The sequence below is a fragment of the Fundulus heteroclitus genome, chromosome 15, assembly GCF_011125445.2.
Source record: "Fundulus heteroclitus isolate FHET01 chromosome 15, MU-UCD_Fhet_4.1, whole genome shotgun sequence".
NCBI classification, from domain to species: domain Eukaryota; kingdom Metazoa; phylum Chordata; class Actinopteri; order Cyprinodontiformes; family Fundulidae; genus Fundulus; species Fundulus heteroclitus.
This window is the reverse complement of record NC_046375.1, coordinates 17,668,656-17,681,234: the sequence shown is the minus strand read 5'-3', so window position 1 is coordinate 17,681,234 and position 12,579 is coordinate 17,668,656. Positions and strand designations below refer to the sequence as shown.

At 40.0% G+C, this 12,579-nt stretch overlaps 1 protein-coding gene across 2 annotated transcripts in view; it reads left to right on the top strand.

Moving 5' to 3' along the window:
- itpkb (inositol-trisphosphate 3-kinase B) overlaps positions 1–12,579 on the top strand; it is a 41,517-nt gene that overhangs the window by 24,810 nt on the left and 4,128 nt on the right. For both annotated transcript variants that reach the window (XM_012879062.3, XM_012879061.3), the window contains exons 6-11: positions 6,179–6,278; positions 6,525–6,562; positions 6,652–6,827; positions 8,403–8,607; positions 11,089–11,190; positions 12,275–12,346. In XM_012879062.3, the coding sequence (XP_012734516.2) occupies positions 6,179–6,278; positions 6,525–6,562; positions 6,652–6,827; positions 8,403–8,607; positions 11,089–11,190; positions 12,275–12,346 (693 nt within the window). The remainder of the gene's footprint in view (positions 1–6,178; positions 6,279–6,524; positions 6,563–6,651; positions 6,828–8,402; positions 8,608–11,088; positions 11,191–12,274; positions 12,347–12,579) is intronic.

Sequence of the window (12,579 nt, the reverse complement as noted above, 5' to 3'; positions counted from 1 at the left end):
ACGCGGCAGCCCTCAGGTAACTCTCACCCTCGCAGGTGATTTTTGAGCTCGACTCAGCTGGAAGCTTTTAGTAGCGAGTTCTAGTTCTGTCGTGTTTGACAGCCGAGCTCTAGCGAGGTTCTGATGGACAGCAACGCACCCCAGCTGCTTCAATGGGACAACTGATGCTGTAGATCAGGGGTGTCAAACTCATTTCTATATGGGGCCACTTTGGCGTCATGAAGTCATTAAAAGGGCCGGTTGCACGTGTATAGACGATACTTTTCATTTCATAATTTCATTCCAGTTCAGATAGAAGTATAAAAAAATGCACGGTAACATAAAAGTAGCAACCTTTGGCCCAGTTTATCTGCAAAGAAAGTTGATATTGGGGTGAGGTCCACTTACAGGAGGTACAGTTTTAGCCACTTTATACACTTTGAAAGGATGTGTGCCTCTACTTTATGACATGATATGCTTTTTTTTTTGGCTCTAGAGGGCCGGATAACTTACCTTGACGGGCCGTATTCGGCCCGCGGGCCTTGAGTTTGACACCTGTGCTGTAGATGGTTGGGTTTGGTAAAACCTCTGACCGAGTCAAGGTGTTGCTCAGAGTTTAGCATTCAGCTGTCAGCGGGCCGCATGCTGGAAAATATGACTTCAGCCACTAGCCACCACATTTTTCCTTCCTGCTCCCCGGCTTAAACACGTTGAGAAAAAAAAGATGATTTCCAAACCTTACGAGGGTTTAGAAAACAAACGCGCTGGCTGATAGCTGAGTGTTTTAGCCGTTTTGTTTTAATTACGGATAGCACACGTAACACTGAATGATTCCCTGCCTCCAGGCCACCGTCATTTATCTCCTTCGATTTCTTCTACTCAACCTAAAAGGAAAACATTGCCTGTTTGTTGGGCCTTGCCACCGACTGTCCTGAAAAGTTTAGACGTTCTGCTCAGGGACCCGTTTCAGATGACCTCACTGTTAATGAGTTTCCATCATGTGCTTTCTATAAACGTCAGGGTTTGAGGGTCTTTCGCTGCATGAAAGGGGGTGAGTTTTTTCCTAAACTCTTCACTGGTCCGGAGGAGGAAAAAAAAAAGCCATCATGTGACTTTTGACTGCTTTGAATGAAAAAAAAAAAAACGCTCTCTGTGGACACATTTAACCATAGATAGTCATAGTAACAGCTGATGAATTTTCTTCAGGTCCAGATCATTGGACTAGGGTTAAATGTCTCCTTCTATGGTTCTCTCTTCTCTTTATCTTATCCCTTCTCCTCTGGCTGCTCTTCTTCTTCCCTCCAGTTATTTGGAGACATAATATTCTTTCCCCTTGTGTTCACAGAGCAAATCTTCTCTCAGTGAGATCACCTTTAACGTTCAGTTTGCATCATGAAGTGAGCTTTCAGAATTCAGCCAAAGCATGTTTAGGAAGCCGGATTTTCAAAGAATGTTTTCTGGTCGGTCGCAGCCGCTGGTCGCCTCGGCGTTGAACAGCCGAGCTTTGTTTCGACCCTCAGAGTTTTGCAGAATTTTTCCATCTGATGTAATGATCCAGTTATTCACAGAACTCAGGCTAGGATTGCCTGATCTCAGATCAGTGCCCGTATTCACAAAGATTCTCAGAGTCCTCTCAGAGAGCCCCTATCTCAGCCTAAACATTCCTACCTAGGAGTCTTAAAGCGATTCAGGCCGCTGCTGAGAGCGACCCTGAGTAAGGAAACGACAGAAATTGTTATCTTAGTGAGGAGGTGGGGTTGACCCCGTTGCTGGGTGTGACGCTGTCTTTAAGAGCTGTGATTGGTTGGTAGTAGAAGAAAAAGAAAAAACACAAATGCACTCCTAGTAATGCAAGGAGAAAAGTTAGACTGGATTAAGAAATGTGTCAAGATGGTGAAAGCTAACAAAACGTATTGTTTGTCACACAGCAGCAAAATATTTTAAAGCACCGTTAGATCATCAGTATTTTGAGTTGCTTATTTTTACACACCAGTCATTTTTACTAGCTTATCTATTTGATATTAAGGCGCACTCATCCGTCAGCATTTTGCCGGGATTGCCTGCTTGTATGTAGCATCCGTATTTGGCAAAATGGCCGACTTGAAATGGATGAACGAAAACCTGGGAGGAGAATGACTGGTGTTGAAAGTTAAATTGGTCCCCGGATCGCGGCACAAAAACACAGAGTTTAAAGCATATTGCTTCAGATCAAGGCGCCTTTTACTCTGCACGACATGATGCTTCTACGCTTCAAAGCGAGGAGGTGGTGTCAGACAAACAAACTTCTAGATGACCATTCAGGCCACTAAAATGATCATGCAATACAAAAAATACTTTTTCACCTCTTTTATATATATTCTTTGTACATCTGTCCACTTTTTAATCGTGATTACCCAAAACGTTTCTACTATTCTTTTATCTTTCATATGATTACTTTCGGTAGAGCCGTGCATTTAACCTGACAGGCCTCTAAAACTAATTAATTTCCCCCTATGGGAATGATAAAGTTTATCTTATTAAGATATTAATAATTGTGTGATAAATAAAGAAGTATACGTACTTATTTCCTCCACTGTTTAGGTGGTGGATCAGCCAATCAGCTCTCTCTGTTTCCACCATTTTCCTGCTTCAGACACTCTTAGACTCGTTAAAGGTCCTCCTCACTACTCCTAACATTTTGTCACTTTAGGAGCTCTCTTAAGGCTCAAAACGCTTCGTGAATAACTTTTATTTTACTGAAGTAAAATTCTAAGAAAAATCTTCGAATTCAGGAAATTCAAAGATTTTTCTTAAAATGACGTATGTCACTAAGAGATGCTTTTAGTCTTAGGATTCTTAGTGAATACGGCCGCTGGTCTTCATGGTACAGCGTGGATTTATTTACTAAAGAAAAACATTTTTTTCCACTACACCAGGTTTATGCACTGTTAATAAAGTTCCTTGCAAAAGTAACGCCTTAACCACAAACCTGTATGACTTTTAATTTTTTCATAGAAAGTAGTGCATAATTGTAAGGGGGAGGAAATGATAAATGGGTTTTGAAATTATTTACTTGTAAAAATATGAAAAAATTTGAAAAAGTATGGCAGGCAGTTGTTTTCGACTCTCCACCAGCTTTGCATCTTTGCATCTTTGCTTCCCAGCAGCATGATGTTGCCACCGCTATGTTTTACAGTAGGGACTGTTTTTGCAGAGGGATTTGTAATGTTATTTTTTTCTACACATTGGCCAAAAGTGAGAAGGTCAAAGCCTGCATTATAGCCTGATAACCTAAACCAGCTTTAAACTTCCCCACAGCTTTCTCCCTGACTTGTCTGCCTAGTTCCTTGACCTTCATGATGTATTTATATTGAACTTAGGCTACTCATGGTGGACTACATTTACTAATCAGGAGTAATCCTGTGCAACCAATGGTTGCACAGGATTTTACTTCGGGGTGTTTGATATAAATGCACACCAAACCTTTCTGATTTATATTCATAAAACATCAGAAACCGTGTCTCCTTTTCCTTCCGCTGCACAGTTAAAAGCACTGCTTCGTGTTGGTCTGTCACATAAAAACCCATTAAGACAGGCTGAAGAGTGTGGTTGTAACATGACAACATATGGAAAAGACGATTATGGAAGGAAAGTCTGAGCACCACAAGGCCAGAGCACTAGAAAAAAAGGAAGAGTTGGATTTAAATGAGAGAAAAGCCGCGCATATTGAAACGTTGCTGTGTTTGTGCGCCGCTTTGTGAATGAGTTTCTGTTTGTCAGGCAGGACTCCCACAGTTCAATGTGTCCTTGCCAGGGACAGGGAGAGCTTTTGCTGAAACGCTGCGTCTGTTTGTGTTTGTGAGAGTTACCCGGGGAAACCCCGTCTTGGTGCTCCGGGTTTAGCTAAAATGTTAGAAAACAGCAAATATTAAGAGGAAAGATGGCCTCCTAAGGCCGCTGGTACCCAACATAGTTTCTGTGTGCGTGTTCTTGTACTCGCAGTGAGAACATTTTTTACTCCTTTTACTGGTAAAGTGAGGACCATTTTTTCCTCATTTTGCATCTGGGCTAGGAGTTAAATTTAGGACTAAGGTGTCAGTTAGGTTAAGATTAGGTTTAGATTAGGGTTAGGATTATATATGTACTGGTAAAAGGTTAGGTTTAGGGTTAAGGTTAGGCCATAGAAAGGCAAAAAAATTAATGGAAGTCTATGAAAGTCAAGGCACGGTCCTCACTTTGCACTTTAAACAAGGATGTATGTGTGTGTTTATTTCTCTCATAGCTTTTAAGCAAGACCATAAAATGCAGATAATTAACCAATTTATTTAAAGACCAACTTTAACCACTGCATCTCCTCTTCTTTTAAATTTAGATTTCAGGGGTAAATACATAATGTGTACCTTTGGAATTAGATAAATCAATAAGTATGACTCCTGGTTCATGCAGAGTTGGCTGCAAACAGGAGAGAGGCTGGTTAATGACTGCCTGTGAGTATCTACGAAAACAGACAGCTGGTGCACAATGATGTGTGCAATGTCAGTGAAAATATATTCAGTTTTTTTTTGCTGTATATGATAGAAATATTTCTTTGATCTACTGCAAAGTCATTCTTTTATCTTATTCATTGGAAGCATCTTCTTTAATAAACAGGACAATGAGAATAGCTTCAGCTAAAAGACCTTCTTGGATTTGTGGTTTTAGTTTTAGTTTGATTTGGCCTCATTTAAACTGAATTAGACTGTTTGCACACCTCCAAAGCGTTCCTGGCACATTTGGGCCTTTTCTATCCCTGACCTAAACTAAGCCTAGTGAATTGTTTCTAGTTGCTTTGCATGAAACTGATAGCAAATCTGAAGCTAGAGTTTCAGAACTGTGGCTGACCATATTTTTATTATTCGTCTAATTGTCACATTCTCACTGTATAAGAGCTAATATGTTATATAACTGACAGGCCATTTATTGATTATTTTTATTTGGTCAATAAAAAAGATTTGAATAAAAATATTGCGTTCACTCTGAGCCTTCTTTGAATACCTCCAAGGGCCTGGCCGCCTACCAGCAGTTTATTAGGATTTGTTGTTAAGTGCTGTTATTGATAAACATATTGTGTTTTGTCAAACAGATGATAAATTAAGTAAAGATTGTTTATTTGATTTATACTCAATAGAGTCTGTATATAATATAGCTATGATGCAAGATAGTGACATTCGGCATAATGGGGCACAATATTTAACTCAATGATGTGTATTATTTTCTTGATGTTGCTGAAATGGGAGTTTGAAATTGAATGTTTCTGGTCGGTCATGGCCGTGCCATAGTTTTACCTGTAGCCCAAAACTGCAGAATTATTGCCAGGTGTAGTTCACACAATGTTCCCTAGATGGCAGCAAAGTACCTTTAATATGTTCCTTGTATGTGAAGAATATACATCAACAGGCATCTTAGCTGCTTGAAGATCAGAAGCAGTTTAAGGCAAATTGTATAATTGCTCAAACATTAGTCTTAGCGGTGTTAAAACCGGACATATCACCAAACTATCACCATGACTATTTGTGCCTCTTTAAACTTCTGTTTGTCTGAAACATTTATGCAACTGCGCAGTAGTTTACATAATTCTGTAAGCTGACTGTTATCTGTCTTTTTTGAGTGGAACATGTAAATCTTATCAGCATCTGATGACTACTTCGCTTCTCAGGAAGTATTGTTCAACTTGAACATTATGTCTTTCATTTGTGTCCTGGTGTTATGTGTGAATTCTGAGTCTTACCAAAACGTTCTTATGGCTACATCATAAAGACGTTTGATTCTTGATACTGCTATTACCTTTAAGGTTGTAAATGTTGTTCTAATCAAATATCAGAGTTGATTTTAATCTGTTTGCCTTATTCGCCTGGCTCCTGTCTCTGGACTCAAATGTTTTTTTTTTTTGTATTTCAGAACAGATAGGACCGCAGTTCATGTTGCTGAGGTTGTACTTAAAATCTAAATCTTGCTAAAGATGGCAGATACTCTGTAGCGGAAACTCCACTTAATATCTTTTTGGAGAGCAGACTGCCATCTCCCCATGTAATTCCTCACGAATAAACATCCTGAACTAGCATGCCCTATGGCCAAGCAGGGCGGTATACCAGTAGGAATATATGATAAGGCTCAAAGGAAAGCCTCAGCACAGACGATATCCCACTGAGCCTCTTTTGTTTCTCTGTTTGCGTTTCTGCAGCACAAGTCATGGAAGAAGATAAAGAACATGGTCCACTGGTCTCCGTTTGTGATGTCCTTCAAGAAAAAGTATCCCTGGATTCAACTGGCTGGACACGCAGGTACGTGCGCACATGGTGAAAAACACAGAGGACTTCCTGGCGAAATAAGAAAGGGGCCGGTTGAATCCTAAACGCTCTGGCAGAGCAAGCTGAAAAATGGTTTCCAGTGATGTCAGCGGACCCCACAGACACTTTGTTTAACCATGATACAAATCACAGCAGGAATGCCTCCAGTCAGCTAACCTAAGCTAGGTTCCTCAGAGTCTTTCTGCAGCTGCCTCACTCTAAAGGTGTTTGTCTTCACAGGGAGTTTTAAGGCAGGCGCAAATGGACGGATATTAAAAGTAAGACATCTGCTTCAAATCCCCTCTGTTATTACCAGCCCTACTTTTGATCCGGATCTAAACGATAATTTGTTGATGGTGTCTGTCAGAAACACTGTGAATGCGAGCAGCGCTGCTTGTCCCGGCTGATGGAAGATGTGCTGCGGCCCTATGTCCCTGGTTATCATGGAGACGTGGAGAAGGACGGCCAGAAGTACAACCAGATGGAGGACCTGCTGGCTGAGTTCGACTACCCGTGTGTCATGGACTGTAAGATGGGAGTGAGGTGAGAGAATGATTGAGATGCTCTCACAAAAAGCTCTACATAATGTGCCTATTCCCAGCGCTTTAGCGTTTTTGATTTTACAGACGAGCTTGTCTGTCGTCTTAAACGTCAGACGGAAAGCTATTTCATTATGTGTCAGCTTGCAAATTTAGTGATGATAGGTTTATTTGATAGGGACAGAACAAAAAGAAAAACATTGTTACAATTCGAACTGCAACCGACGCCATATTCATTTTGGTCATCTAGCTAATTTGCAGACCAGGTACCTGAAACAAAACAAATACAAACATGAAAAACATACAGACTATATAGAAAAGTTGCTCTAATGTTCACAGATTTGAGCGATTGTTTTACTTTGTTGTTGGACTGTTTTAGGTCTGTGAGGGTTTTTAATTGGGCAGCTATGATGCTCCTGATCTGAGGCCCTTTTGCTGTGAATGTTTCTCGGTGTTCACTATTTTACTGTGCAGCATTTACAGCCTGGTCTTTACAAACTTCTTTCCATCTGATTAATGTCGTTGCTTATATAGAATGTATTTTGGATTTGGCTGAAATCCCAACAAATGTGTAAATATTTAATTTGTTAGAGAGTAAAATGAGTAAAGTAAAATATCTGACTTCAAGGTGAAAAGTTTTGGATGATTCCCTGGGATAAAAATCCTGTTTATGTTTGAGCACTTCAGCTATCATATATATATACTGTATATCTATCTATCATATATACTGTATATCTATCTATCTATATATATATATATCTATATATATATATCTATATATACATATATATATATGTATATATATATCTATATCTATATATATATATATATATATATATATATATATATATATATATATGTATATATATATATATATATATGTATATATATATATATATATATATATATCACTGATGTGCTCTAGAGACAGCATTTAAAGTTGACTAAACGTACCTTTAAACTGGTAAACGGCAATGAGAACAGAGTTAGAAGTGAGAGAAGGTCACTGAAAAGACTCAGTGTAGTCTATCAGTTTTGATGGTTAAAGATAGGCCTTTTTTATTAGGTTTGAAGCAAAGAGAAAGGTGTTAAAACCCCAGTATAAAGGGTATTTAATATGAGTATCAGGTCCTCAAAAAGACATGTGTGTGTTTAAACAGCCTGAAGAGCCCCTTTATCCGTGCAAACGTACAGCAGTCACCAAGTTCTTATCTTTGTGGGGTAATGCTGCAGCTCTTTTCTACATAGAATGGATAAAGTTGGCACAATAAGAAATACATCTTTCCTTTTTTTTGGTTGTTAACACCAGAATACCGTTGCTGGCTTACACCAAGGATAGCTGCGCTCAGTTCAAGTTAGTCATGTAGAACATAGCGTTGTGTTCAAGGTTCTCATGAAGGTGCGCACTTGAAAAAGAAACTCAAACATTTTCCTTCAGCTGTGGCCAAACAGCTGTCGCTGAGCTATAGCTAGAAACCTGACTTTGTGAATAATATGTAACTTGTTTTGTAAAGCTGCACCATGCTTCGCCTCACGTTATGTTCACCTCCCCACCGACTGTGCTCCTCTGACGCCTCAGGACCTACCTCGAGGAAGAGCTAACCAAGGCTCGGAGAAAGCCCGCTCCGAGGCCCGACATGTATCAGAAAATGGTCGAGGTTGACCCCGAGGCACCCACGACGGAGGAGAATGACAAGAAGGCAGTGACCAAGCCCAGATACATGCAGTGGAGAGAGACCATAAGCTCGACGGCCACCCTGGGGTTCAGGATAGAGGGAGTCAAGGTGAGACTCACAAAGAAGGAGAGAGCTGTGTGTGTGTGTGTGTGTGTGTGTGTGCAGCTTTCCTTCCCTTCTTTCTTCTAACGGTCTGCTCTGCTGTGTGATTGAGTCAGGATTGTGATCTGACTTCCTGTTTTTCCCAGAAACTTCCTCTGAGGTACATAAGCACCTTTGTCGTGCACGAGTCCTGTCAGTGTCAGCTGTGTCGGCCTTGGCATCTGGTTCTGACATATTGTGTCCACACTCAGAGTCTCTTTGTCTGCGCGAGCCGTGGCTATATAAGGACATTCACAACCTCCTGGTGGTCCGCTGCGATAACACCGAGGGTTATCCCCCAGAAAAAGACACGTGCGTTTTCACTCGGGTAATTATGCACGGATCTCCAGCTCGTTTTGTAGACAGCCGCGGTCCTCTTACGTAAGCTGAAAACACGGTATAATCAGGTATGAAGTGTGTGTGTGTGTGTGTGAGTTAAAGTCGAATTGGGTCACCGACTCCTCAGACTTTAAACCATAACGGGAAGAAAAAAGTACTTTTGCTTCTAAATATTACCCTGTTGCTAGGCAGCGAGCAGGATAGGAAAAGCTTATTTATTTCACGCTAAGCCAACTAGCCGGTGACCATCGGCGGCCGTGCCTCTCCTAAAGACCGGCTGGTGTAGCGTTGCATGTCCTGCAACAGGTTCAGCTTCACACAGCAGTACTTTGTTACGACTTCTAACACTCGTACTTCCACATTTGCGCCGTTAGAAGGGAAGTGTACGGTTTGGCCTGTTGTGATGCTTTTAATCGCTGATGAGTTCATTTCAGCTTTACTACGGTTAAAGGCACAGCGCCCGGCAGCAGATCTGTGACATATTTGAGACCAAAATGGATTATTTTTAGGCGTGTGGGAAACTATAATTATTACGATAATTACTAGTGATGTACGAAGTGGAAAGTTGAAGATTTAAAAATATTTGTGTGGATGTTCAGATTGAAAAACAGATATGCTTTCTTTCTTGAAGGCTAATTTTCTAAAAATATCTCTCGCAGCTTTCTGCCTTCCTTCCACACATTGTTCTCCTTTTCTTCTCCATCATCTCCTCCTCCTTCTCCTTCCTACCTTGTTCTCTTTTTTTTCCCTGCTCTCCAAAGCCTGCAGCCTGAAAAGGTATTTGCGCCTTTACAAATTTCTTGTTTTTGCTTTTTTGTTTGGCAACTCTCAAATGTTTTAAACGTCAAGCCGGTTATCTGAATTTAATATCGGCTAACCCGTATTAATAAAAAACAGTTTCCCTTTGACAATTTAATTTATTAATAGAAAAAAAGGTATTACAATTAACTTTACCCTTTTGTAAATATAAGGCAGAACAAGAAATGGCTTGGATCTGTCAGACAACATGAAGTAGGTTTAAATATATCAAAATGCATGCCTTAGTCTATAGAAATACAGGAACACACAGTTTAACAAGCCGAACCAAACAACTACAGCGTTCTATAGAAAGATGGGACACACAGTTTGCAAATGGGTTCCATTTCTAAGAATTTGTGACTCCAGTGAACCACAGTAAGGATCATCCATCCATCCATCCATCCTTCACAAAATGATTTAGCATCGCCGTCTCATCCAGGAGGTCGTAACAGAACGTGGAACATCTAAAGCACGTCAGGCTTTAATTGTCACTGCTAAGGTCAGTGTTTAAGGTCGGCATCAAAAATGAGACGGGGAAAAAAAGGTATCCGTGGGAGACTTCCAAGGCCAGAACCCCTGTTCGATAAATGGAGCATAAAGGCAAGGCAAGTTGAGTTGTATAGCGCATTTCAGTGCAAGGACAGTGCAAAGGGCTTTACTTGATTAAAACATAGGAAAATAAAAACAGAATACAAGGAAGTAAAACAAGAACACAGTTTGGAATAAAATGTAGGAGAATAGAAACAAAATAAAACATAGGAAAATGGAAACTGATGATTTTAATAACCGAGGTCTGTTTAAAATTTTCTAAAAACATCTCGATGAGCCCCAAGGTTCTGTTGACTAAAAGTGAAACTTTTTGAAAGTTTGAGTTTTGTTACAACCTGGAAGACTTGCTGTGATTGATGGAACCATGAGTTCTGCTCTGTACCACAAAATCCTCAAATAGTTTGTGAACCTATAAATTCACAAACACTTGGGGGGCAATTACTTGTTTTTTACACACAAATGGGTTTCAATTGCTTTTTTTAACTTTATGAATAAAACATCTTACATTTACTCAGGTTACCTTTGTCCGTTATAAAAATGTGTTGGAAGATTGCAAACATCTAACTGTGGCGAGTGCAGAGGAAATCTGTAAGGGAGCAAACGCTTTTTCACAGCACTGTAGACCAGAAGATTAAATATAAAGAGTGTTAGCCATATTCCTCCAAACATTGATAAGAGTACAAGTAAATATTTAAAGAGAGTCACAAATAAAGCCAATTTTAATTCAATGTTCTCTTGTTTTGTTTTTGTTTTCTCCTGTAGAAAGAAGATGGAACTGTGAACAGAGATTTTAAGAAGACAAGGACAAGGGAGCAAGTGGTTGCAGCCTTCCATGACTTTGTAAAAGGAGATAAGGAGATACTGGTGAGTGTTTGTATAAAACACTCTAACTCAATAAGCAGTCCACGTATATGCCACCTGGAAGGATTTACATGATGATGCCAGTGTTTACGTTTTATATTTGTACCGACGATACCGAAACAGACTGGCTGTGCACCTTGTTACACAGCATAGGAAGAGTAAAGGATCTGAAAACGAGCATAAAAGTTGTTTATAATGTCTGCGTTCGTGTTTGCGTCAGAGTGCGTGTCGGGATCACAGTTACTGAGAGCCACATCACGTCAGAGGCCATCGGACTGACATCTCTGGGTTTTAGTTTCATTTCCTAACAGAAACACTGTGAACCACTTGCTTGCAAAAGTATACCATGAACCTGATCACCTTTTTGTCTATACTCCCACTTTTGGGTGTATTTAGGAATATATTATGTGCTAACACAAACTAGCGCCGACTTGTGAAGTCATAGGGAAATGGCACATTTCATCTCTAACTTTATCATAAATACAAATCTGAAAAGTGTGCTGTACATTTATATTAATTACTCAGATAACCCTAAATAAGTGCAACTAACTCCACTACTGCAAACTTACTAAGACACGGTTGTCCACCTAAACTGACAGTCCAGGAGCATATTAATCAGAGAAGTAGCCAAGAGGCCCGTTGTAACTATGGAGGAGCTGCAGACCTCTACAGCTCGGGTGAGAAGATCTGTCGACAAGAAAGCTATCAGCCGTGAACTTCACAAATCGGGTCTTTATGGAAGAAGGCCAAGAAGAAAACCACTGTTGAATGAAAGCCAGCGATGTCCCATCAGCAGATTGCCACAAGCCAGTTAGGGAACTCACCTAACATGAAAGAAGAAGACGCTCTGGTCAGATGAGACTGAAACTAAGAAAACCTAACACTGCACATCCTGCTGAACACGCTGCATTTACAGTGAAACATGGTGGTGGCAGCATCATGCTGTGGGGGAGCTGTCATTCAGCAGGGGCTTAAAAGCTGGTTGGGAATTCATCATTCCCATATAAAGACACAAAGCTTAAAAAAATGACTTTAATAAGCACATTCAAGGCTAACTTTGCTTTTTTTTGGGGGTATTATTTTACAGAGCAAATATCTAACAAGATTAAAGGAAATCCGAGCCACTTTGGAGATCTCTCCATTCTTCAAATCCCATGAGGTAAAGACATTTTAACACTGCTGGTTTGTATCACTCTTAGGATTGTTTATCAAATAGAACAAAGCATTCAATATGCTCTCTGTATGTACACATATAATACTTTTAATGTCATATGATATATGAAATAAGTCCAGTGATTGGCTGGATGCAAGCTTGTTATTATTTTTTTTATGTGCTTGATACTTCCTCCACCTTTAGTTTCAGCACTTGTTACCTCTTTATTCAGTCTCCGT